The sequence below is a fragment of the Blennius ocellaris genome, assembly GCF_963422515.1.
Source record: "Blennius ocellaris genome assembly, chromosome: 17".
Classification (NCBI taxonomy): Eukaryota; Metazoa; Chordata; class Actinopteri; order Blenniiformes; family Blenniidae; genus Blennius; species Blennius ocellaris.
Genome location: NC_137666.1, coordinates 3,937,850 through 3,963,956, shown reverse-complemented (window position 1 = coordinate 3,963,956; position 26,107 = coordinate 3,937,850). Strand labels below are relative to the sequence as shown.

At 41.1% G+C, this 26,107-nt stretch overlaps 1 protein-coding gene across 1 annotated transcript in view; it reads right to left on the bottom strand.

The window, feature by feature from the left end:
* rbks (ribokinase) overlaps nucleotides 1-26,002 on the bottom strand; it is a 42,694-nt gene extending 16,692 nt beyond the window's left edge. The window contains exons 1-7 of the mRNA XM_080512974.1: nucleotides 25,959-26,002; nucleotides 22,758-22,819; nucleotides 13,135-13,267; nucleotides 12,025-12,088; nucleotides 11,553-11,615; nucleotides 10,146-10,310; nucleotides 1,359-1,450 (exon numbers count right to left, since the gene is read on the bottom strand). Coding sequence (XP_080369100.1) covers nucleotides 1,359-1,450; nucleotides 10,146-10,310; nucleotides 11,553-11,615; nucleotides 12,025-12,088; nucleotides 13,135-13,267; nucleotides 22,758-22,816 — 576 coding nt within the window. The 5' untranslated portion in view covers nucleotides 22,817-22,819; nucleotides 25,959-26,002. The remainder of the gene's footprint in view (nucleotides 1-1,358; nucleotides 1,451-10,145; nucleotides 10,311-11,552; nucleotides 11,616-12,024; nucleotides 12,089-13,134; nucleotides 13,268-22,757; nucleotides 22,820-25,958) is intronic.
* Between the last annotated feature and the right edge of the window lie 105 nt (nucleotides 26,003-26,107).

Sequence of the window (26,107 nt, the reverse complement as noted above, 5' to 3'; positions counted from 1 at the left end):
AGCATTTTCTCCAGCCTATCCCAGAATAAAAGGTCGAGGTGAAAGGGCACGAAATTTAACAGACAGTTTAACCTAATGCCACAGAAAGTGCCATCTTCTGTATAGTTTGATTCATGCTTGTAAAAAAAACCCCCATTATTAAAAACAACCAAAAGAAAAAGGGATAGGGTAATAAAATACATTTGTCTGCCGGTTCATGTCTGGGCAAGGCTATTTCTGTATGAGTTTGAATGTTCACTCTTGAGAAAAAACAGCTGACAGCGCTTATTAAAGAGAGCAAGAACGCTGTTGAAGCATCAAATCCTCTGTGAATAAAGGCTAATGCTAACGTTACTGACAGCTGGACATCTCCGGTTTAAGCGACGTCTCAAGTGAAAACGCGATGTTTTTGCATTTTCGTTTTGGAAAAGTTTCGCATTTACATGGCAATGTTTTGAAAACAATGTTCTTTTATACAGAAACAGCACAACCACTGAAAACAGCCACAAATTGGTGCTGTTGTTTATTTTATTTTTTGTAATGAGACCACCCACACATGCACAGAGATCAACATGACACACAATAAAGTTGGATTGTCATTATGGGTGACTTTCAACTATAAAACTACCAAGTCCCAGGAGAATATGGACTGGGAGTCATGACACTCTGGAGACCGCCATCGTTATATTGTCCATCTGCTCACGCATGTGCAGAAGAACGACTCACTACGGTCGTGGTGCGCATGCACAGTAGCAGATTTTCAGAAAAATTGTATTTTCCTCCATTTCCATGGAGACAGAGTCAGAGCACTTTCAAAAAGTTGCATTTTGAGAGGCTCCGAGCACCATTGTTGTGAAAACGGACACCCAAAGCACAATGGAAGTTGCGTGTAAACGCCGCCCCAGTTCAAGTAAATTCAGGACAAATGGTCCTTTAATTAAATAATAACAATAATAATAATAATAATAATAATAATAATAATAATAATAATAATAATAATAATAATAATAATAATAATAATAATGATACTAATGATAATAATGATAAAGTACCATTACAGTAACGTGTGACTTTTTCACATTGTTGTCTTCTGGAGTTGGGATTGTAATTACCTGATAAATATATTTCAAGGACATCTCTAAAAATAGGTATTTTCAACTTTGCTGTGTAGTTTCAGTTTCCTCTCGTGGAAGTGAGCTCGTGCAAAGAGGCAGAAATGCTGCTGTGATAAATACTGCGAGCTGTGAGTGTGTGCATGTGTTTCCGTGTGTGTGTGTGTGTGTGTGTGTGTGTGTGTGTGTGTGTGTGTGTGTGTGTGTGTGTGTGTGTGTGTGTGTGTGTGTGTGTGTGTGTGTGTGTGTGTGTGTGTGATTCATCACCTCAGACTCATTACAGCAAAACACATCAGAGACTCGGTAGAAATCTGGATCCAAGTCAGGAGCGGCGGGCGCTGGGTTGAATATCGTCTTCACTGTAACAAGAAAGCAAGCGGTGATCATTTTTATTGGCTCACAAGTGTCAAGCCTCCTAATCCACAGGTCACTCAGGATAACATGCAGTCATTAACAAGGCTTAAAAAAAAAAAAAAACCTGAATTGTTCCCCTGATAATAAGCCCAGCTCTGGCTGTCAGCGTGCTTTCCAAAGGATTCAATTTTTGACAATGTCCCCGAGTGACACATTTTTACAATTGTGAGATGTTTCTTTTCTTTTCCTTTTTCCTTTTTTGTCTCTCTCTATTTCTGAGCCTTCACTGCCAAGTTCTGGCAATACCTTAATTAAACTTTCAATGGGAACAAAGGCTAGTGGGCTACCGCTGGGGATTGCTCTTGCAAGGCAGAGCTCAAGTGGATAAGCTTCTATAAAAAGACACCTTTTAAACAATTAAATTAGCATTCCCTGGAAGAAAGAAAAAAGAAAAATAAAGAGACCCTGGTGAAAAGACCTCTTATCCCAGAGAGAACCACCACGTCTCTGGCAGGATTGTGTGTGTGTGTGTGTGTGTGTGTGTGTGTGTGTGTGTGTGTGTGTGTGTGTGTGTGTGTGTGTGTGTGTGTGTGTGTGTGTGTGTGTGTGTGTGCGCACGTGTGTGAGCGAGGGAGACTGAACATCATGTATACATATAACCCCATATATGAGTGTCAGTGTGTGGGTGTGATGAGTTGTGACCCTCTCCGTGTGTCGAAGAGCAGGAGAGGGGGAGAGAGAGAGAGAGAGAGAGAGCGGGAAGTGTTTGTCAGAAGTAATCCTCTGTACGTGTTGCACATCACTGTCTGATGCATATTCATGAGCGGAGAGCATTAACGCATCTAATACCATGATTTCTGTGTATGTGTGAGGATAAGCCCAGCTTGACGAAGCGATTAATTCTGATATCTCTGTGTACAAAATAAAGCCTCATGCGAGTGTGAGCGCGTGTGTCGGGAGAGAAATATATGTTCAGCGTTGGTGACATCAAAGTCTGTTGTGCAAAAAAGAAATGCGAGCGTGTGTGTGTGTGTGTGTGTGTGTGTGTGTGTGTGTGTGTGTGTGTGTGTGTGTGTGTGCGTGTGTGTGTGTGTGTGTTTGCGTGGGCACATAAGAGAGCAGCTGCGTGGGTTTGCGCAGGGCTTTGGCCACCTGGCGCTTTGAGGTGGATGCTGGGCTGCTCGCGAGTAAAAGTGGAAGTAATGTCTCCGTCTCTGTATTTTTTTTTTTTTTTCCCAGCACACTGGTACTGTAACCGCCCGCGCCGAGGCCACGTCGCAAGGAAAATGACACCAGGGTTCTTTTTCTGACGCTCCGTCTCCATCTCCATCTCTCTCTCTCTCTCTCTCTCCGCAACCAATTTGCACCTCAGTTTCCATCACTTTGGTTTTTCTAGCGAGAGCTCTGAATGTGATGGATGTACTTCCTCTGACAGCTTGTCCTCAGGGCCCCTAATTCCTGCTTTATTTAGGAAGCAGCATTTATTGGATGACGAAGCTTTAAGAGCAGGTGGGTGTGTTTGTGTGTTTCAAGTTTTACTTTTTTTTACATTTCCTGGGTTTACACTCAAACTTCCAAACTTGGGGGTCCTCGACCCTCATCCGTCGGACGCCTGACATTAAAGAGATCGCAGAGGGTGCTGGAGGCTTTCCCTGCTCCAAGGTTGTCAAAATTACACATTAAGATTCAAATTAAATCATAATAAATACATTTTAAGCATCCAGGACGGACCTGAGAAGCTGCCTATTGCTTCTGGTCTTGTTTTGGCACTTCAGAGACGAAAGAGGGGGGTCTGTAGATTTAACACAGATGAAGACCAACACAGCCACATGGCACCTATTCATGCGAACATAGATGATTGTTCTTAATCACGACTCAAATTAGAGGCGATCACTAAGTGGTAAACAACTGGTAAACAAACAGTGAGTGTGTGAGTGTGGGCGTGCGGCGAGGGACAAAAAAGGTCAGAAGCCATTGTGAGCGAGTTTCTTTTAATGAGTCGCAGTTTAACCAAATCCGTATTTTGCTCATACCAATGCTTTGTGAGCATTGTTGTGTTGACTACAGATTGACCAGTTTCTGGTTGCCCTTCCCCTTTTTCACTCATGACTTCACTTTGTTTTTTTATTTGCTAATTGAAAGCAACACACATGGGACCCAAGTTTCTCCCAATAATAGTCAAACATTGCGTTTTGGTATGTGGACAGACTATGTGCCAAGTCTGACGCATTGGTTGAATTTATTGATCTTTTTTGTTTATCCACAGGGGTGATTAAGGTGCCTACAAGTCAAATATACTGGATTTACATCTACTATTTTCTTTAAGAACTAATTTGATGGAGGATTTGCCAAGCAGTACTGAAAGTGACAGCTGGAATTTAGAGTTACGTAGCATATAGATAGAAAATAAGACTGTTGTCCAAAATCCACAAAGACACTTGATTTTGTGCTACAAACCAATACGAGTCAGCTCATATCGAAGATGCTTCATTCTTCATTGTATCATCAATGTTTTAATGTATCGACCATGGAATTTCAAGTACATGAAAATCCACATTCCTCACCCTGTTGTTTACAGCTCACTCCCTGAATTAACAGTTTGTCTTCATTTTCCTCGTCACGTTCTCCCGGAGCTCACATGCATGTCAAACACGCGGCTCCAATTAGGTGCAGCAAAGCGGGGAGCATGTAAACCTTCTCCTGACTGTGTGACTTTAATTATGCTGCTCATGGAAGTAATTGTCATAACATATGATAAGTACCTTGGTGGCATCACCAGACAGTCAACAGTCATAACATCCACGTTCTGGATGCCGTGCCAGGAAGGATGAATCGACAAAGTATCATTGAATCATGCCCGAGGAAAACAAAGGATTACTCACGGCGTTGTCTTACTCAAGCTATTATCAATGATTACAATATTATTTGTCATTGAGGGCAGGCCGATGCTGTCTTCCGTTTTAGCTACCATCTGTGGCGTGACCACAGTGTTTGTGTCACAATGCCTTTACTAAGTATTTATGTTTTCTCCCTTTTTAAAAAGGGAACCACAGACAGTGTGATTTCCATTCAGTAAATAACAACTGATTTTTTTTTTTTTTAAAGAAAAAAGATGCCTTCAAATGTGGTCAACATAAGGTTGCCTGGTAATGTGTACATTAGAGCAGTGTAACGTGACTTATTGATGTTTGCGATACTGTCCTGTTTCTGTCAGAATGCTTGAGGAATTGGGTTTAAACAACTGGTTTGAAGACTGAAGCCTGGGCTTTCACTCAACCACAACTTTCACCTCATCTTTAAATCGTTCTTTTTGGACATCCCCAATATGAGTGGGACTAAATCAGTTTTTTTTTGTGTGATTTCTCCATGTTTAGCTGCATATTTTTTTAACCCCTACCAGGACCTGCTTGTGGCACGCCGATTCACAGTAGAGTCACGTGTTTATGTTGACATGCCGAGTCTGATATCAATCTGACTGAGCATATAGTCACGGTGACTTCAGAGTTTCCCCACATACCTTTAGGCAAACCCCAGTCCAGACTTAATCTCCACTTTGTTTTTCTAAAGTGTTGTTTTGCCACTGTCCCATCAACACTCGGATGATTTCCGTCTCAGCTGCTTCGACGGCGATGTGTTTACGGCTCGCCTGCTTCACGCGCTCTTCTTCAAATGAAACCCAGGGGATATTTGGAATATCCATCAGCTGGCTTTGCTTTGAAACATCATTTAATGGACCATCTTATAGCATAATCTTTGTCTTTGTTGTGTTATTGTAGCCAGCAAGAATAGATGAGTCGAGATTTCTCAGCTCATTCATCTCCAATAACATCTCAATAATAATGAGAAAGTATACATGTACTGCGAGTGGTTTACATTTAAAACTTTCCCTGACAGGTTTCTGAGATATGAAGTCAGACGTAAGAGGTCCTGTTATTTTAGATCAGACACTTCACATAAGGTAACAGCAAGAATTAGTTCGAACTTTCACAACCCGTCCAATGAGCGAAATCATAGCGACAAGGATTTAAGCACAGCAAAGATATGGAAGCATCCTAACGACTTTGTTGTATGGTGTCTATCATCAGTAACTGCATTAGTACTTGTAGCCTTGGACAGATTAGTGCAGCCGTTCCCCTTTTAGCTACCATCTGTGGTGTGACCAGAGTTTTTGCGTCAAGCATGACCCTTGAAAGCTCAAGTCAAAATGCACAGGCAATAAGAAGCTCCACAGCAAGGGACTGATAATATCTCATACACTGATGCACGTAGGAGTCCTCCGAATCTGTGTGCGTTTCAAGTTGCTCAGTTTACCTCTGCAGGTGTTAGTTGCTGTACATGTTATATACCAGTGTTAGTTATATACCATGCAAACGCACACAGCTGCCGGGACAGATGTGGTAATACTGGGATGTGTTTGCACTGAGTCACGTCTGGCAGTGGAGCGAGTTGATGTGTGTGCGCGCACGTGTGTCATGACTCTGGGTTTTTGTTGTCGGCAGGTTCAACCTCTGGCGGCGGTGGAAGATTGCTGCACAATGCTAAAGAAAGAATAAATGAACCGCGGATCTTGTCACTGCAGCGTGTTTTGGGGAGGAAAAGGTGAACGGGAAAACAAAGAGTCGAGCGAAAACAGAAGAAGACAGAGATCACTCACACAATCTCGCTTGCAGTGCATACACATACAAAAGAAATGAGTCATCGGCGAGTGTGTGAAAGGGCTTTAAGAGGCTCTAATTGCATCTGGTGAGAAATATAATAGCAGCTTCTTGCTTTAGACAGGGAAGAAAAAAGGGGGAGGAAGATGGGGCGAAAACAGTAAGAATGCAGGAGCGAAACTGCACAACCCCTAGCATTTCCCTCAGCTCACTTATTTCCATTAACTTTTCAATATTAAAAGGTGGGTGGCAAGAAATTATATGCAGCGCGTGGCTTTCCCCTTCAAAGGCCCACATACGTAAAGACTAAACTTTTCCCTGATAGGTTATCTTGACGAGTGTTTCTAAAGAGCTGGCATCCGCAGTACGTGTGGTTTGATGGTGACATTTGCGTAATTTGAGCGGCGCTTCACCCCCGCGTCATTAAAAAATCCCAGCCGCCAAACCCATTAACACTCAGCTCTCTCCAGAGAACTCCATTTACGCAACGGCTCCGGCCCGGCAGCGTCAAGGAGAGCTGCCGACGTTTGCCAAGCCTCCCCGCTCGCCTTGCTTTCTCTTCTGGCGCCACATGCCGATGCCTAATCCGGTGGTACGGTTGAGGCGGCGAGGAGGGAGGCAAAGGGAGGGGGGGGGGGGGTGGGGCTCAGGGAAAAGAGGGTGGCGCTCAGCGAGGCCATCTGGGTATCCCATCTGCAACACGGTTACGGCTGCGACTCTTTTTCTTTCTGGCAACCCGCAGCGAGCGATCACGGACAACAGGCCCTGATGACAGGGGCGAGAGGCTCCCCAGACATCTCGAATGACGCGCGGGGCTGCTAATAATAGGACGCCGCTAAAGACGATCAGCTCAGTAACCTGGTTATCGAAGAGCCTTTGATGCCAAGGGGGCTGCAGGAAGAAGCGTGTGTCGACAGGGGGGTCGATGAAAAATGTGACTTGACAACAAGAAACAATCGATGAAAATAACATTGCCTCTGTCTGTTTCACACAGCTGAATTGGAATAGTGCAAAAAAAACAAAACATCTTGCAAAATTGTGACCGTTTTTTTTTCTTCTTTTGTTAAATTCAAGGTATTTTCTGATCCACTGTGTTTTGCTACAAGACAAGACGAAAGAAACAGGAGGACAAGAGCAATCATCGGATGTAAATTCGACTGATTTGTAGATGATTTAATGTGACTCAATTTACATTTCACTAGTCCCTTCAGCTGAATATATTAAAAGATACTTGGAGGGCCAACAGCCAAGCTCAAGGTACCCCCCCGTTCTTAAATGTGACCAACGGTAATCACCAATGTAAATGGCGGTTATGCAATGTGCTTTGATAACGATGGCAGCATCTTAGTGCTCCATGCCTGCACAAGTACAAGGTAACTGGGAGACTGAAGCACCAAAATCAGTATTCAAAGTACTCTTGCGTAAGGGGATCAGATTGTTTACAATGAAGACAATCTGTCATTCAAAGTCTGAAAAAAAGGGTGTTTGTTATATATACTATCAATTTCAATTGCATATATCTCTTCTATCCTGAAACATTTTGAAACTCCCTAATCCTGACCCTCAATTTACTTATTTTTTTCTCTTCTTTTAAATTGTATTATTAGCTATTTTTTGTATTATTTTTGAACTGCAAAAATCCCTCCTCATGTTTTGCTTGCACGTGGCCTTTTTGATCAGCATGAATACAAATACAACATCACTAATGCACAAAATTGTAAAGACCATAGAAATCCTTATTGACAGAACGTGAAAAGAACTTTCCCCATTTATACAATAATGTTGCGTACTGGTGAGATTGTTGGAGCATTATCTTCAACCTATTGTGAGTCTTTGGACTGATATTTTTTTTTTTTTTTCAGTTTCAAAATGCTTTCTGCTGTTCAGTCATATTCATCCATTCACACAAGAACACTAATGGCGGATCGCTGACAACCCATTTTCGGGCAACTTGAGGACAACCTGTTCTACAACCTGAACCACAGTGGCAACTGTCATTTTCAACTCAATCATCAACTTTATTTATAGAAAATGTATAAAACATCTTGTTCATTTTGACCTCTTTGTTTTAAGTTGTGTTGTGTACAAAGGTTGAGCCGTCGCATCTTAATACTTCATAAATGGATCACCATAACAAACTAATCCCAGTTGGTATTAACTGGATCTGACATTACAAATAAAAACACTCCCCGAAACTGTCTGAATATGTTCTGTCACTGAGGAAGTATTTCAGCAATGATGGTTAAAACTATTTTGTAAAGGAGACTACACTATGTACACCACAATATTCATCCAGTTACATGATGTGATTAAAACTTTTACAATGTTTTGCAAAAAAACTGGACCAACTGAGCCATAAAATGTCAGAAAAACATCAGTTATCGTTCCATTGCTTACAAATGAGACATTATACTTGTCATTTTTCATAGAACTTCATTCAGTGGATATTATAGGCACACGAGCCTGGCTTTAGGTCTGAATGGTTGCGATTAAAAAGTATTTTGTTTGTTATGATTTCATAAATAAGTCACAGCTATACTAGATTTCAGAGATGATGATGTCTATCTCTCCTTCCTATTTCCATTGGCTGCAATTCCTCCATCATAATTTGTTGATTGACAAGCCTGACAAACTTACCTTTTAGTCACTTGTGGGTAAAAATACACAATATTTCTGTCTTTCTTGTGTTTTCTTTCTTTCTCCTCGACACTGTCAGACATGCAAAAAAAAAAAAAACCCTTACTCCAGCCAAACACCATCCCATGGTCAAAGCAGGAGGCTCAACTGGGTCGTGAATACGGATTATGACAGAAGCCATGTATATATTGATATTTTGGCGACAACACGAAGGCTTGGAATATAGCGAGTGCACAGATGGCCTGAGGAGAAGCAGATTATATTTCACGAGTGGTTTGAGAAGTTTATATGGACATTTTGATACTTCTTTGGAGGCTATTTCTTCCCTTGCCGCTACCATTGTTGCAGTATTATTCCACAGTGACCAGCCTTCAATCAACTCAACAAAGATTTAATAACCACCTTGCCAGCCAGTTTTTGGGGAGCGATTTTGGTCATTTCCTTAAAAGTGAGAATGTGATTCGAAAATGTACTAAAGAAAACTACATTCATAGACAAGCAGACAAGAAAAGGGTTATAATTTAAAAAAAAAAAAAAAAAAAACCCCTCATATCTGGGTTTTGCATTAATGTACAATTTATGTGAATAAATACCTGTGACTTTATGGTCAAATAAGGAAGTACTTGAGCCTTTAAAGACTAAAGTAACAACAGCTGGTGCAAATAAACACAGTTAATGGAATGCAAATGTAACCACCTGTTCTGCCTTATATAAGAGTTCCATTATAACTCCTCTTAAACTTCATTTGTTTTCCCCGACAACAACTGACTTTCTGACTTGAAACGCACCTGCACATAAGATCTGGTGAGCCTAGTGGGTCAGGTTTCCGAGCAAGATAAAGGTTGAAAGAGGCCAGGCTTGTTGGAAGTCCAATTTATGAATCTGATTTACAAGTCTAGTGGTTTTATCTGGTTCATAGTGCAAAGGTTAAAAGAGAAAACAATAAAACGTTCAATTCAGGACTGAAGAGTTCAATGACACCAGGTCTTCCAATCTTGTTAGAAGTATTGTAAAGTGACCAATTAAAAAGTATGTATCTACTTTAAAGAGTCTTTCCAGAGTCCTGATCTGGTTTTAGAAAAAAATCTGTAACTTGTTTGAAGACTTGCAGTTTTGAAGAGTCGTAGTCTGGTTTTAAGAGTTTGACAAGATTCAAAAAGTTCTTAAAAGAGTCAAGTTTGGTTCAAAACATCCTGGATCTCGTTAGAAGGAATTGGGTTTGCTTAAAAAATACATTGAACAAATTTGACAAATCAGGGTCCAGGTAAAAAACAACAACAACAAAAAGCAGCCCAGTTCCTGAAACTGGTTCTGCTTCGGGTCTTATATGAAGAGCCCAGGTCTGAGACAACAGTTCATTTACTAAAACAACGGCAATAATCAGATAAAAGTGCAGTCAACAACTGACCTTTGTGCTCACGAGCCATACGCAGAGCGTCCAAGGACGTCCGCAGACTGATCTCCAGTTGGCACACGAGCACTTTAGCGCGGCTGATTGCTGGAAGAGCGTTCCGCAGCTCCTCTCCACCCAGCAGCATGTTGGCGCCGGCCACTATCACGATGGCGTTCTCACCTGCCCATGGACACAATTGGAAACGTGTCAACCCATTCTGAAAACTTGAAACTCCATGGTAAAAAAAAAAATCAAGTCCAAAGATATGCGCGATGTCAGTAACTGATGGGACTGGTATATAACTTTGGGTTATATACAATTTCTTGACTCCAAGAGAGAAAATCTGCAACCAGCAAATGCCCCATCAAGAAAACTAGCATCAATGAAAGCAAAAATACATAGTAATATAAACTGTATATAGTTATCAAGATTAAATTGCTATAAATAAAAAAAAAATAGGCAATACAATGAATATTTACTAATATTACTTATATTTTAATACATATTTAAAAACTATTATTATTTCATTAGTAATGTCTTACATAGTCAATCATTTTCAGTTTTAATTATGCCATCATGTTGTATACCCTCCATCATAATTATTGCTGCAAACCACTTTGACTTGTCACATTGCTTCAGTTTAAAGTTGCATTGCTTTGTGTTGCCTTGTATCATATAGTTGCGCAGTATTTTTAGATGATGCAGTTCATAGCTATATTTAATGTACATAAAAAAACTACTTTTTATTGCAAAATGTATTTTCTCTTCCAAAATACATGAATGAATAAATAAACTTTACTGTTCTATTTAATATATTCTCTAAATATTTCAGTGTCAAAACTGTTGCAAATACAATATATCACATGGAGTTTTTTGTTGGTTTTTTTGCATTTTTATGATGGTGAGTCCTAATTATGATCTTCTCAAATTTAAAAACTCTATATTCCACACAGTTTTTAATACTTAAATTATTGAAAGGTGTGATTCACAGTTGGATGGATTCAATGTTTTTCCTTGAAGCTATTGTAAACGATACCACTGCCTCAAGGAACCACTCATAGCTTCATATTTCACCACATCAAATAAGTAAAAAAAAAAAAAAAAAAAACTAATGAGAATCTACCAGGGTCATGGTGTTTTGCATGACTCCACCTTTCTGAATAATATAGACTCCGATTTCATCAGATATGGTTAGGAGCACTTGTGCAGCTCATTATAGTTACAGCCAGCGACTAAAGACTCTTGAGCAGTGGTGAATCAATGGTGATACCGAACGCCTATGTGTGTTATTGAGCAGTTGTGTAGCAAAATACCATCCTGCACAATGCTGATGGGCTATGTGTGCTCTTGGCTGATACATGAGACCATTTCGACAACTCTAAAGAGCTTTTAAGATCTTGTCGGGGGCAGCTGAGCTTTTACCTGCATCGTTGACGGTGATGGAGGCAGCTCCTGTGGCTGCATCCGAGGTCTGCCCAACAAAGTCTAAACACAGGAGAAAACATGAAACGAACAACAAAAAATAAGCTTTTTTTCTTTTACCGTTCTCCACAAAGAAATTGTTTGTTTTTGCCAGTGATAAAAAAAAAATAAAAGGCCTCTGGAACTCAAAATGATCCAATCAAATCTCCTTACTAAGAGCTTTCAATACATTTGGCTCCCAAGAAGCCAATTGATTTTAAAGTGTGGCTTTAGTTAAAACAAAGGCAGATGGCTTAATTGTCATTGGCCACAAGAATACAGAATTTTTTCCAATGCATCTCATAGAACTAAAAAAAGAATGAACAAATATGATGTGTCAAAAACAACCTTGCTTCAAACATAAAGTTTTTCCAATGCACTGTCGAAATGGCGAACCAATTTGGCATGCAACGTTACAATTCTTCGATCTTACCTGTGTGTACACCATTGTCCTTGAAATTCTGGATGTAATTGTCTCCAAAGAAGTCTTTACCAACCTACAAAAGATTGAAGGCAAAGCGATTACAACAAAGAGGAGTGTCAAGCGGGGTCAGACTTGGTTAGCGGCAACTTTTGAAAAGTGGTCTACTCAAATCTCAGTTGGGCTGGATTTTCGTGTGCCCTGCCAGCATACTGGCATGGTGCCGCCGCCGAAAATGTGCAAAAGTGAACACACAAAGTCAACAAACGCACACACGCGTGAACACACGACCAGCTGCGCCAAGCCTTGAAGACACAATAACCCCGCCTTTACGCCTCTTCATAGCCCACCTCGCATTCGTTTTCCTTCCCAGCTTCCCCTCTTCCCCTGATCCGCTCGGGGATGTCCACATCTGTAGCTACTTTGGGTTGTGGAAGGGGTCCCCACCTTGCCCCGAGGCACCTACTTCGAACCCACGCTTTCCAAAAAACGTGCCAAAATACGGGCATTTCTCGCTGCCTGTGTTGATGGGTTTGGATGGTATTGGCTGCTTGGCCCCATTCTCTTTGAAGAACGGCCTTCCGTCTTGGATGTTTTTGACAAGCCCGGGTGTCTATTTTTGGGTTCTCCCCATGCCCGGAGAGCTCCCCCCGCACTGGGTTGTTATCGATCGGGAATCTTTGTTCTGACAGAGGTGGGGCTGCGGTGCTTTAGTGCTCAGGTTGAAAGGCCACGCTGAGCCTACTGATTGGAGACTCTGGGTTGTATGGTATGGGAATAGGCTTGTTTGAAGGCGCTCAAGCGTGGGTGGGCGTATGCATGCGGTACGGTATTGATCAAGTGAAAATGAGGCGCAGAGAGTTGATGTAGTTGAAATGACTGAAGTGTGAACGGAGCTAAAAGGTTTTTAGGAGTTGCTAACAAGTTGGCGAGCTCCAGTAGGTGACGGATGATTATCTGAGTGAGACACGGACGAGCCAGAGGTTGAACAAGCAAAAGTAATGGTAATTCCAAGTGAAATGCATATGCTAAAGCTACAACCCAGGCTAATACCCACCGGAGCCCAAACTCAAACAGTGCAGCAGCGATACTTGGCTTAAAAACCTGTTTGCAGCGTCATACCTTGCAGACCATCGCAGTTTTGACCCCCAGCCTGGCAGCCTGTACGCATTGGTTGGCCCCTTTCCCTCCAAAGCCGATGAAGAACTTGTGTCCATGGATGGTTTCCCCTGCTTTGGGGAGCCTTGGTGCCTGACTGAGAAGGGGGGGGTTGGAAAAAAAAAAAAAGTTTTATATAAAGACTTTTCTCCGGAGAGAAGATGGGATGAAGAAGGAACTCAAAAGACTCTTCAGCTTTGTTTGGATTTCAAAATTTAAACCCATCTTTTCATCTCTTCAAACTGTCGATAAAACTTGAAAAAAGTACCATCAAACTTTAGTGAGAAAAGTTTTACTTAGCAATGTGAGTGTCAAAATGTGAAGACAACCCTTCAGGGCCAAATCTTTTCCTTGTTAAGTTCTTTATTTATGTCTGCAAGCAGTGCAGAAACACACAAACAAAAGCTTCCGAGAGTGTCTTCTGAGGATTGGATCTTTTGAAGGGTCTCTCTCACAAAAAAAAAAGGTCAGTTGCTGGGCATAAACGGAGGAGCAAAGGTAACTTTTTTTTTTCCTAAAGTATTTTAACTTGTTTTTCATACTTTAACACAATTAGCAGTGACAAAAAACAGGCGGAACGTGGAGCCCAAAATTGCCTCATCTCTTCAAAAGAGCACTTAGACATTCGGTCATGTGTGCCAGTGACTATTACATTTTGCAAATGATGCAACCAATAAATCCCAGAGATGTCTCAACTTGATGCCGGCTGCGAGAGTAATGCTTGACTCATTGGGGTTTGGTCAACTCGCACCCCTCCTCTATTGGCTGATAGACCACAGGTAGGTAGCCCTCAGGAGAAGCCGTCTGTTTCCCAGATTCTTCTGATCGCACAACCACAGTGGGCAAGTGAGTAACACAAGGGAGAGACAGCAGACGGCTTCGTGCTGTAACGTCAGGACTATGCGGTTTGGCCCTGGGCAGTGCTGGCCTGGGGCCAAAGAGTTTGCGGGTGGCAAAATGTTGTCATAAACTTGTTTTTCACCCTGTTGTTGCTCTCCCCCCCTGCCCCCTCCACCACCACCACCCCACTGCTTGTGTGTGAGCGTTGTTTGTGGCAGGTGTGCTGTTACAGTAAATTCACTCAATCCCAGGATTTCCAGTAAGTGAGACGCCGGTGGCAAACACTGGAGGTGGTTATAAATGCTGCTGTTTTTGCAAGGCCGTGTGAAAACATTCAAATAACCGAGGCAGTGGCAGGATGTCGGGTCAGCGAGGCTGAAATGTGGTTCCAAGGAAACAGAACAAAGGTTGAACGCATGAAAACACATGCACGCACACACAAGCGCACATTCCCTCCTCTCCCATACATTCGTCTACATTTTTTCCACCTGTGTCACCAGCACAAGGGGGGGGGGGGGGGGGATCACATGCTGAATCAGATCTACAAGTTTATATGAATATCAAGAGACCACTTTTATTTTTCAGGTGAACAGAGTGATAGGCATTTGTTATGTCTCAGTTCTGGCTGCAGTGCAGCAACTTGCGTCAGAAGGATTATATTATTATACTTGGCCCCAAGTCATCATCATAGAGACTAATTTTTCAGACATATTGATGGTCACACTCGATGGTATTACATACTACATGACTTATCCCTCGACTCCCACATTAAACAAGTCTGGAGGAATACTTTTTTTTTCCAGCTGTGTAATGTTACTGAAATTGAGAATGTGTTTTCTCAGAGTGACACTTGAGAAGCTAATCCATGCATTTGTGTCTTCTGGATTAGATTATTGAAATCCCCTATTTAAAAAGTCTCCAAGTGATTCCCGAATTCTGACAGGAACTAGCAGAATTGATCACATCTTCATTGGCTTCCAGTGAAACCATGGTTTCATGTAAGGAGAGTGTAAAGGACCATCATTCATCTTTCATTAACACTGATTGAGAAATTCAAAAGTTCCCAAACTAATACACTGCATAAGTTCTCCACTGAAGTAGAAGTGGTTTTTTTTTTTTTAAACTTCTGTGCCAAATGGCTACATTAGTTTGACAGCAGACGACACTTTGGACCAGAGAAACCTTTATGTAGTTCTATAAGCCTCCAAGGGTCTTTACATGTTTCAGATATGTTCACACTTGAAGTAACACAAACGTGTCAGAGGCTCCTCTACCTTGGACGACCTATTCAGTCCCAAGGTGAACTTCTCCTTCCCCTTCCTCACAAGAAAGAACTGAGATGTCGTAAAATACAGTCACAAAAAAAAAAAAAAAAGAGCCATGGGAAACTGCTCGACATAAAATTGAATGTAAACAACTCGATAAATTATTTCCGGACTCTGGAAATTCACATGAACACTTCTGGTCAAGCCAAAGTTTATATGGTCTCATAATACAAACATAAAACATGTGTTTGTAGCATAAAACCTGCACATAGAACACTAAGGAATGAATTCATCAGTAGTGAATAACTGCACAGTTACTTGCGAAGCAAAAGCATTTCTTGAAAGCTTTCTTTATCAGACCTCTAGGAGTCCAACAAAAAAGAAGGAAAAACCTTTTTCTAAATACTTTGGCACATTCTTTAACAATGAGTTTTGGCATTTCGCAGTACCAAGTGGCACAAAAGGATCAAAACACTAAAGAAGATCATCATAGTTCAGGAGGATTATTCAAGCTGGAGAAGTGCTACTCATGTTAGTTCAACTATGAAGGATTGATATGTGTGTTACATGAGGCTTCTTCTTCCAAACCATAGGGATCATCAGGATTCAGTTTTTGCACAGCACCACAAGGACATGCCGGGGCGAACTGCACCAGCCATGAAGGCAGACTTCTAAACCTTTCCGGGGCATGCTTGTGGTGTGTAGAGAACAATATCTCACCTCAGCTGATCGGTCGAGCCTGAAAACATCAAACTCAGACTTCTTGTTATGATAGCGGACTGCTCAATGTGTTGCCAGATACTGTTGCATTGTGGCTTCTTCCTTTCAAACCCCTGAACAATGAATTGCTTCAAGATTTTGAACGTGGGCCTCACCACATTGCAGACTGCTTTTTAAGATTTGTTTGGTCTCTGACGTTCTCTCCCAGAAAGATTGCTGCACTATTTTTTTTATTTTTTTATTCATTGATAGCTTTACTGCTTTTTGTTGTCTTGGTTTTTTTTGCCAACCTTTTTTTGGATAGCTCATCGATGCCTGAAGAGCAATATGTCTTCCTTAGATACTGAAGTGTACACAATCAATGATACGTAAGTAATTCTAAAAAAGGAATGCACATATGTATATGTCCAATGCTGGTGAAGTGTTCTTCAAAAGCTTTTTTTTCACTATATTACTGAAAGCGGTACTGCCAATTTCAGCACAACTGCAGCTATAGCGACTCGGCTTTTTCTAAGCTTTCTTTCCAGAAGCGCGTAATGGAAGTCAAGTGGCTGACAGGAAGGATGTTGTAGGTCTGGAGGCTGAAAGGATCATTTGTCTGTGTCCTTCCTGCACAAGTTCTGCCTTGCTTTTCCATCACAGCGCTCACAAAATTGATTTGTGATGTTTCCTGGTTTATCTTACGGTTACATGCTCGCTGCGTTTACAGATATATGTGCAGAATCTGAATAAATAACGAATACATACCCATTGTAGCGAATGAATAACAGTGATTCTGAAGTTTGAACGTCACGACGTCACGTTTTGGCTGACGGCCACCTGAAGCCGGATCACTGACACATAAGATAAACAGATTTCCAAATTCCTAAATAAACCTACCCACGCCTACCCACGCTCCTTTAGAGAGAGAGAGAGAGAGAGAGAGAGAGAGAGAGAGAGAGAGAGAGAGAGAGAGAGAGAGAGACACACTTGGCTATTGTTGTCTGTGATGACTTCGTCAAACAAACACGGCAGTTATGTGCTAAAGTGCAACCTCAGACCGTTTTCTCCCACGGAACCAAAAGGCCACAGCAGGTGTTCAGTGACGTGAAGTGTTTGCTTTCAGACTGCCCACCCTTCCCTCTCGCCTCCCGTCTTTATTTAAGTCAGCAACGGGTTAGCAAGAATGGGGGAAACGGACACGAACACAAAACCATTGAAAGAAATGGTCTCGTAAGTTTGAAGCTTCTCTTGCCAGGTTCCCAACATGAGGGTGAGGACAAGCTTCGGTATGAAAGTATAAAAGTATGCTTGTTACCTGTCTCTCTAGCGCATGCACAACAATTTAACTCAAGTACGGCAACCTTCAACTCATATTCACTGCACCCCTGCTCCGGAGTAATTTTTCTTGCTCACACATCTCACCTTGAGATGGAAGCTCTGGCGAGTCCACACAAGGTGAGGCAGTTTTCACAAACAACAGGCCGGACAAGGACAGGCATGCCTCACGTGGACACGCTGAACTGCTTTGTTCGCAAGAGTGCGGTCCCAAGACCGTACCGAGGTGTTTGTTTTTTGACCACCTGCGCCATTTGTTGCAGGTCGTTATTCACCCGGCGGTCTGAACGAGCATCAGGACACGTAAACAAGCCATCGTACAGAAAAAGGTTGCCTGGCATGCTGTTGACACAATAGAAAATAAAAAATAACAAAAGTGAATGGCTTGTTTAAATTTTAGAAAACTCATATCACTTGGAAAATGTCACTGAAGTCACTGTTTTTATAGCTTGACAAATGCAGATTTACACATTTTGTGTATATCATTGCCGCATTGTCATATTTTCCTGTGTGTTCGGGTGGACCATAATTTGAGCAAAAAAAAAAAATTGAGGAGACTTGACCTGGCCTTGCAATATTCGAAACTATTCATTCTTATCATTTTATAAATGAAAATCCCAGAGGCTCAAGACCAGATGTGAAATGAGGACGAGTCTGAGCAAAAGAGGAGGTCTGGTCACGCTGGCCTTCACCACTTCATCTAATGCAGTGCGTGGTTCTGTCAGGGAGGAAGTAGATCCATATCTGTACATCACACATTATGCGTCATACCGGTGCACTGTTTTTATTTATAGGGTTTATAAAGATACATCTATCAAGATTAATGTACATGATCACAACATCATTTCGGTGATGTGGTTCTGTGTGAGCCAACACAAGGTTTGTGGATTCAGCTTCATCAGGACCAGCCACATCTCTCAGCTCTAATGTTGAAAAAGGTGCATATTGTCCATGTTTTTCACTGACATTGTTAATCTGCCTTGTAAATTGCAGTTTAGATTAAATCACCACTTTCGAATATGAACATGAACCAAGATTTGGCCGGTGCATCTGTCTCAACTGAAGTCAACTCTGCTGCACATCCCAACAAATGTGTGACCATAAAATCGTGTGTGAAAACTGCCTGTGGGCTCAGACCTGAACCATTTACCCCACAAAAGCCTGAACTCATTGGTGACCTTCCAAACGTGGAATTGCAATGGGCTTCTTCCCACACGCTGTACATGATTCTAGAGGAAGCCCTATTTGCCACAAACTTTGTAATGTCTTGCCAAATAATTGTCTTCAGTTTCCCCACTGTTAGTAAAGTATTGGTCCAAACCATTGTGTGGCCGAGGTATGGTGTGTTCTCCTTCCCGGCCCCCGCTGCAACCTTGGGCAGGATATGCTTCTTTTTTTTTGTAAAGGCACCCTAATTATCCCCATGATATATAGAAAAATGTGACATTTCAGGTAGATTCTCAACTTTAACAGAAAATAAAGAATGTTTTAATGTGATTTTCAATCACTTCAACTCAGATGTGGAGGTTTATTTCAGAATTTTCCAGTCTTCAAGGTAACAAAGTCACTATCTTTTTGTGGTATAGACTTTCAGTCGCTGTTGGCAAATGTGGAGCCTTGACTTGAGACAGGCCTGAGTCAAAATATGAACCAGAAACAACGAGTGTGTTTAGAAAGGAAGCGTCCTGCTCCTGCTTTGGGTCTCCTTCTTCATTTTTGGTAAAGGAAGGAGAATTTAACTGAGCAGGTAGAGGAGCGTTTACACTGGAGCAGCAGGGGGCACTGTATGGCTTTGACAATGGGTTAAAATCCTGGAACGGCCATGAGTCGCCACCTCCTCCTGCTCCTCCTCCTCCTCCTCCTCCTCCTCCTCCTCCTCCTCCTCCTCCTCCTCCTCCTCCTTGTGTTCCTCCTTATGCAACTGCAACAACATATTGTAGTAGACAATTAAACATAACCTCTTACTACCTACTGACATGCTGAAAAGCGGAGACGAACACTGCGGGAGCGCCGCTGCACGTTCAGGCGCTTGTACGGCATCCGTGTGTGCGCGTGTGTGTGTGTGTGTGTGTGTGTGTGTGTGTGTGTGTGTGTGTGTGTGCGTGCCCACTCAAGACAACTGGATTTTTAACTTCAAAGCCATGCATATCACTTTGAAGGGAGGCAAATGTATTTTTCTACCCGCATTCTGACCTCCATCCAAAAACTCCCTACATCACACACAACACACACACACACACACACACACACACACACACACACACACACACACACACACACACACACACACACACACACACACACACACACACACACCAAAAGCAGACCATTTTCCGTCAGCTTATTAGGGCCTTAATTGACAACTCCTGCCCTTCAAAGCAGCAAGTCTGGTTGAATTACTAATGAGCGACTCAGTAAATACTCCTCTTGTATGGGAAGGCATGTGTTTCTGATAAGTGGGGACTTGTGGCGCAGTCTGAGGGACAACTCCAAACTTTTTCTGCAACACACACTGTTTATTCAGATCCTTATTGCCAGTTTTCCCTCCAGGGTTCATGTAAAAACACCACAACCTGTTGCACATGCAGGGTGCACTGACAGAGAAAATGCTCATTTTGTCAAAAAACAACAACCCCAACAACCCAAAAAAAACAACTGTATGCATCTTTTTGCAGTTGTGTCACTGATTGCAAAGGTTGTGGTAAATGAGGGTGACAAATTGTTTTTCAACGAACCCATTTTGACCGAGCTGATGACTAATGATTTGTGGGAATGGATCCTACTTGGCTCAACAGATCGCACCACGGACGACGGTGATGCAAAGTTGACATTTCGGAAAGCAGTAATTACACCCGATCATCTGCACGCTTCTGAGTCCACAAAACCCCAGCTGGATTCATCGAGAGATGGCCACACCTATGTCATTTCAGGCCACAGATCAGCAAGTGATCAGCATGCTTGAACACTGGAGCGCACCGTGGCTGCTCCTCGAATTTCATTTTACAAAGATTTATGAGCAGAAACTCGTCCTACAGCTTTGGGAAAGGTCATGCAAAAGGTGCATTCAATGTGCTTCATGATCACGAAGTGATGTGTCTCTTGCGCAACATTTATAGTATTAGTAGAAATGTCATGAGGACTGACAAGGGAAGCTGCAGATCACCGGCATGATCGACTGGCCGTGGACTTGTTCAGATGACACAAGTGATTTGATACTGTTTGCTGCAAAAAAAAATATTTTTATACATTGTACGTGCTTAAATGTTTGATGTCAATTCATGTCTGACATTTTCTTGACATTTTCAAAAAATATATATTTCGTGTAACACTATTCAAAACTAGCTCTCAGTGTTGAGACAATAAAAACCCAACTAAAACAACAGTATCAACTAGTGGCCTGACATGCAAACCTCAGTGTCGCCAATGTTTCTGGTGATCGTTATCAAAACGTTTCCATCTGAAGCTAAAAGTCTGCAGCTGATCCTTCTTATGCAAACATCAATTTAATATCAATTTGTGGTACTTTGTTTTAAGTCCTGCTTAAAGTTGTAGTTCGAAGCTCAAAGACAAACACGGAGAGACAGACAACCACATGCACTCACATTTCTACCAACAGTGAAATTTACACACACGCACAGGGAGAACATGCAAACGGCTCACAATAAGGCAACATCACTCTGCGAACTGCAATTACCTAAATCAACAATAAATCTTACTTCGTTGGTGTTGGGTGTTACTTGAAGACTTGGAGGAAAGCAAAAAAGATAATAAGAAAACTTTTCGATAGGGAAGCAAACACAGTGATGAAAGTCTACTTGAAAGACATTATTATATCCTTTATTGTATTTCCATGAAACATGCTTTTTTTTTTACATTCCACTTTTTTCCAGCCTTTTTTTTTAACACTCGTCCAAATTAAAGGCCCTACACTGGAAAAAGACCAACTTGGAAAACAATAAGTCTTGGATTTAATGGCCTAAAAATCGAACCTAAACACTCTCAGGCCATAATGTTCTTTGCAAGACGGACACTAAAAAGGCAGCACTAACTTTAGAGCACTTCCTCTATTCTTGTGCAGGCAGGACTGGGCAGCACATTTCAAGACTGGGTGGAAAACACCCTTCAGTCCACATGGCATATTTTCCACAGGTTAAAATAAAACCATTGAAGGAACAGGGTGCCTGTTGCAGTTAATATTAATAATAAAGAGAAGTGCGTTTTACGTAAGAACAATTGTCTGCATCCTGTGTGTCTGCGGTTCTATAACATTTTAAGATGTTGTTCTCCATTTGAATATGCTTGTAGACACGTAGCTCAGGAGAAGAGCAGCTCATCAGTAGAACAAGGAAAACCCCTTATAAAGATGTACGATGTTATTATGGATGTTAGGAAAAAAAAATTTTAATCTCATTATATTGCAATTGCAATATAATTATATTTTCATTATAAAATGTCCCATAAATGCATCGATAGTCTTTGCTGCCTAATTTTAAACATCTCATTACATATGATTATTTAACATTTGTACTTGCTCATGATAAAAGTCATACTAAAAAGCTCATATTCCGATTCACCATATGATCACTAATAAAGGTGCATTATTTATGATATGGATGATATTCAGCATGTCAGGATTGTTGTGCTTGTGGCTTTCAGCTGAGGTCTGCGGTGGCCTTTCCCCTAAAAACGTTTAAGTTCTGGCTTCCTCACTGTCATGTTAAGCAGACTGAAGTTGCAGTTTTATTGGCACTGTGGGTGCTATATAACTAAAGCTTTATTGTTTCCTGCTTTATTGTTGGTTTTCTTTTGTAGGAATGCAATAATATTCTTGAACAATGCTGTTTACAAAAAAAAAAATACAAAAGAGTTATTCTGAGCTCTTTTTTAAAAAATGTCCGATAGTTAAAAGTCAAGAGGAAGTATCGAGTATTACTTCCAATAAAAGAGCATTGTGAATTTGACATAATATTGTATGGTACTTCAATTTTTTTTTCTCAACCCTATCATATCATCAGCATGAAAGTATCACTGGTTTAGAAGCCAGTTAAACAGTGGTTTTTTTTTAAATGATTTTCCAATTTCTTTAGAAACACTTACATGCGCTGATTATGATGCATTTCAAAGCATTTACGAATATCAGTTCCAGTTTTTCCACATTGAGCAACATGAGCAACAGAGTTACATCTTCTGGATTGAGAAACTCTGCCCTCAACATTTTGAACACAAGTCCTCCAAAGGCAATGGAAATCTACCCAAAGTACGGCTTCCTCTCAGGTCCACCCGAGGAAGCTGGACAGTTTCCTGCAACCAGATTTAGCTGGACATTTTTCAACTCACAAAATGCCCGCCAGATCTACGATCACTTCTGCACTTATTTGTTTTTTTGTTTGTTTTTGCAAGAAGAGATTTAGTTGAGAAAGTTAAGTAAGTGCTAAACTGACTCACCTCACCAAGTCGGTCATGCAGGAGCCAACCACCACAACGTCAAAGGCGTCTTCATTCATGATCTGGTGATCAGGAAAGACATTTGTGTTAGTTGTAAAGATAAGTCAACCCTATTTCTAGTCGTGAAATGGCTCCCCCGGGGATCTTTGGACTCTTCAGCATCAATCAAGCGTCTCCAGTAAAAAACTCTCTGATAAATGGGGACGCTTATCTCAAGCACAGCGGGGGCATTTAAGGCAAAGTATGAAAAGGTAGTTTCTCAACAGCCTCCGAAGTGAAATCACTTGATTTTTTATTTATCTAGCACATTAGCATGCGCTTGAGTGAAACAAGGGAGATGGTAAAAATAGCGCAGTCCCCGCTTGCTCAGTTGGACAAATTCCAATCTCACTGGAGGTGGGAAAAGTGGGGATGTGAATTGGGGGGGGGGGGGGGTTGCATTTCAATGCTCCACCACGAGAATGCTCCACAAGCCCTGCAAAGTCTGTAATTAATTCAATCCTCAGCTTGTATCGGAGCTAATGCTAGTGTGTTAATCTCTTCAAATCTCTTTCCTCGGCAAGTGGAAGACTTGGAAAGCTTGGCCGCTGGCTGTAGGACAGCTCAATTCTCTCTCCCACATCTCGCAGGATATATTGTCTTCCCTCTGCAAAGTTAGCCTGGAACCTTCCCCGCATCTACTGCAGCAACAACACAACAGAACGCCTTGACTTCTCCAAGCCCCCCTTGAAATGATCGTATATCCAAGCGGACCAACCTGTATGAGTGTCTTTATGTGCTATTCATCAACATTCATGGCACTGGACCATTCACTGATATCACTTTATCCAATTTGAGGTAACAGGCAGCTGGAGCCATTCCCGGGAAACTATCCTGATGTCGCCAAATGATCCTTAATCATTCTAAAGGCCCGACCAATCAATTCAGGATTGTGAGGCGCTTAGAGCTGATCCCAGCCACCTACAGGTGAAGGAGTCAGAATGAGAAGCCAAACGATCGAGGACGAAGGCGGAGTCACGACACGCAACGGGAGAGGAAGTGGTCAAGCACAAACACAGCAGACATGATCTACAACAAAATACATATGACACGCAGAACAAAACCATGAGTATTCACTAATATAGTCGATATAAAAAGCGAAAGAGGAAGCATAAACAATTTTATAAATCATCATTTATCTGGAAGAAATTGTGAGCAGACACATAAGGGAGGAATAAAATGAATAAAAACTAATGAAGGTCAAGACAGAACTATAAGACTAAAGCCATGAAAGAAAGCATGACACAGCAATAGAATTACACACCTTTATATCCACATCTATAGTCATCAAATAACCTCAAATGCACATTTTTAGAATATTATCAACCGCCACTCTATGAATCTCTGTCCTTTCTGAATAAAGTTAATAAACTACCTCTGTCAGCAACATCGGAACATATTTTAGTTTCATTAACATGCTTTTTGTGTTGAACAAAGCTGATTTTCAATTAAAACCTAACTAGAAATATATATTTACATGTTTTTTATTTGTGTATTTGTGGTAGAAACATTTTTTTTTTTTTTATAAATTAGCTCACCGAACTCTTAAGCTTGTCTAACTGACTTTATACAATTGAGTCGTCAATATGTACTTCCTCCAATGGGGGACTGCAGTGTCCTCAGACCCCCCCTTCCTTTTAATGGTTTTTGCCTTCTGTAGTGAACTTGGCCTTCACTTAATTAATCCAATTCTCTGTTATTATTTGTAGGATATTTTAATCATCAGTGGTTGTTTATACCATGACCTTATGAGTACCTTGTAATCAGAAGGACAACGTTTGTAACATTCAAAATGATTCGAAACGGCTTTCTTCTCACTTCACCATATCTTCATACAGACGCAGCATCACAGCTGTGCATGCTTTAATGTGACAAAATCCAGAAGAAAACTTTTAGAACGTTTGATATCTTCAGTGCTGACGTAGGGAGTGAAGACTTTACAGAAAGATTGTTATTACATTATGACCATTTATTTACGTAACAAAGGCTTTTAGAAATTTAGATAAACTACAATCACTGAAAAGCTTCATTCCTCCATCCCAACCCCTCTCAGACCCACAACTGTTTAGTTTGGCGATTTAGTTAGTGATTTCAAATGCCAAACATCATATTTTCCTGACCATTTTGGTCAGTAAAACTAAGTTGTAGCTTCATGCCGAAAAACTCCTTGTGTCTTAGAATTGAAATACACCAGTAAGTGTTGGGTAATAACCAACTGAATATAAAATTTTACTTTGGTTTCATATCTTTAATTCTGAATCATTCCCAGGAATGTGGAACTTCCCAGTTGTGAATCAGCCAAACAACCCTCATGTAAAAAAAAACTAGCAGTCCTGATTCACTGATATAATTTCAAGCTGTGGTCTTTTTTTTTTCTGTGATTATTTCCTTGATGAGTATCTGTATAATACATGTCACGCCATGCCATGCTGTATTATGGATTCTACTATGCATGTTTCTTCATTTCCTTAACCTTTTTGGGCTAAAGCAAATATACAAAGAGAGAGTTGGAAGACAATTGCAAAATTACAAACCAGCCTAGTTTATGTGGTCCCAGGTGGAGGTGGATAGTCAAGAGTAATGAAAATCTAGAAAACACAATTTGATAGAAAATTTGGCTTAAATGTCACCATCAGGTGTTAAAAATAAAAACATTTTGAAATAGTACTTATGTAATTTGCCATCAACCTCGAGTTGACTTCTGATATGGTATGATCAAAGTAAATAAGCTCCCTATTCCATTTTTTTCATGGATAGTCCATGGTAATTATCAAAAATATATAGAGAAAAACACATTGCCATGTTCTTTTATAATACATATAACCAGAAAGGGAGCTTTTTAAAAGTTAAATATAGCAATAATGGGATTATTCATTTGTAATAACGTTCAAACGTGACGAGAACTTTGCCTAGTGTTGAGTGACAGCACAATATGATACTAATGTGTGTCATTAAAGAAGGGAATGTGTTGGCCTATCTAACAGAAGCTCAATTATTCCTCAGTGAAGTTTGACACAACCCTGTGTAGCTCAGTATAATGTCCAGCAGCCGTGGATTCTCGCCACAAACCACTTGAAAGAAAAAGCCATTATGAATCGTTATAATGAGTCGGATGCTGAGTTAAATGAGGCTTCTTGATGTGACATGTTGCAGAATAATTACCTGGAATTTGAATGTGCTGCAGAGTGGACAACTAAACCAGTTGAGAGAGGGCTGGTCAAAGTGCACGGTCACAGCTGATTGGCGGCAACGTAACTGCCTGAACAATTACATTAATATATCACAGCATATACACTTCATAATGTGACATT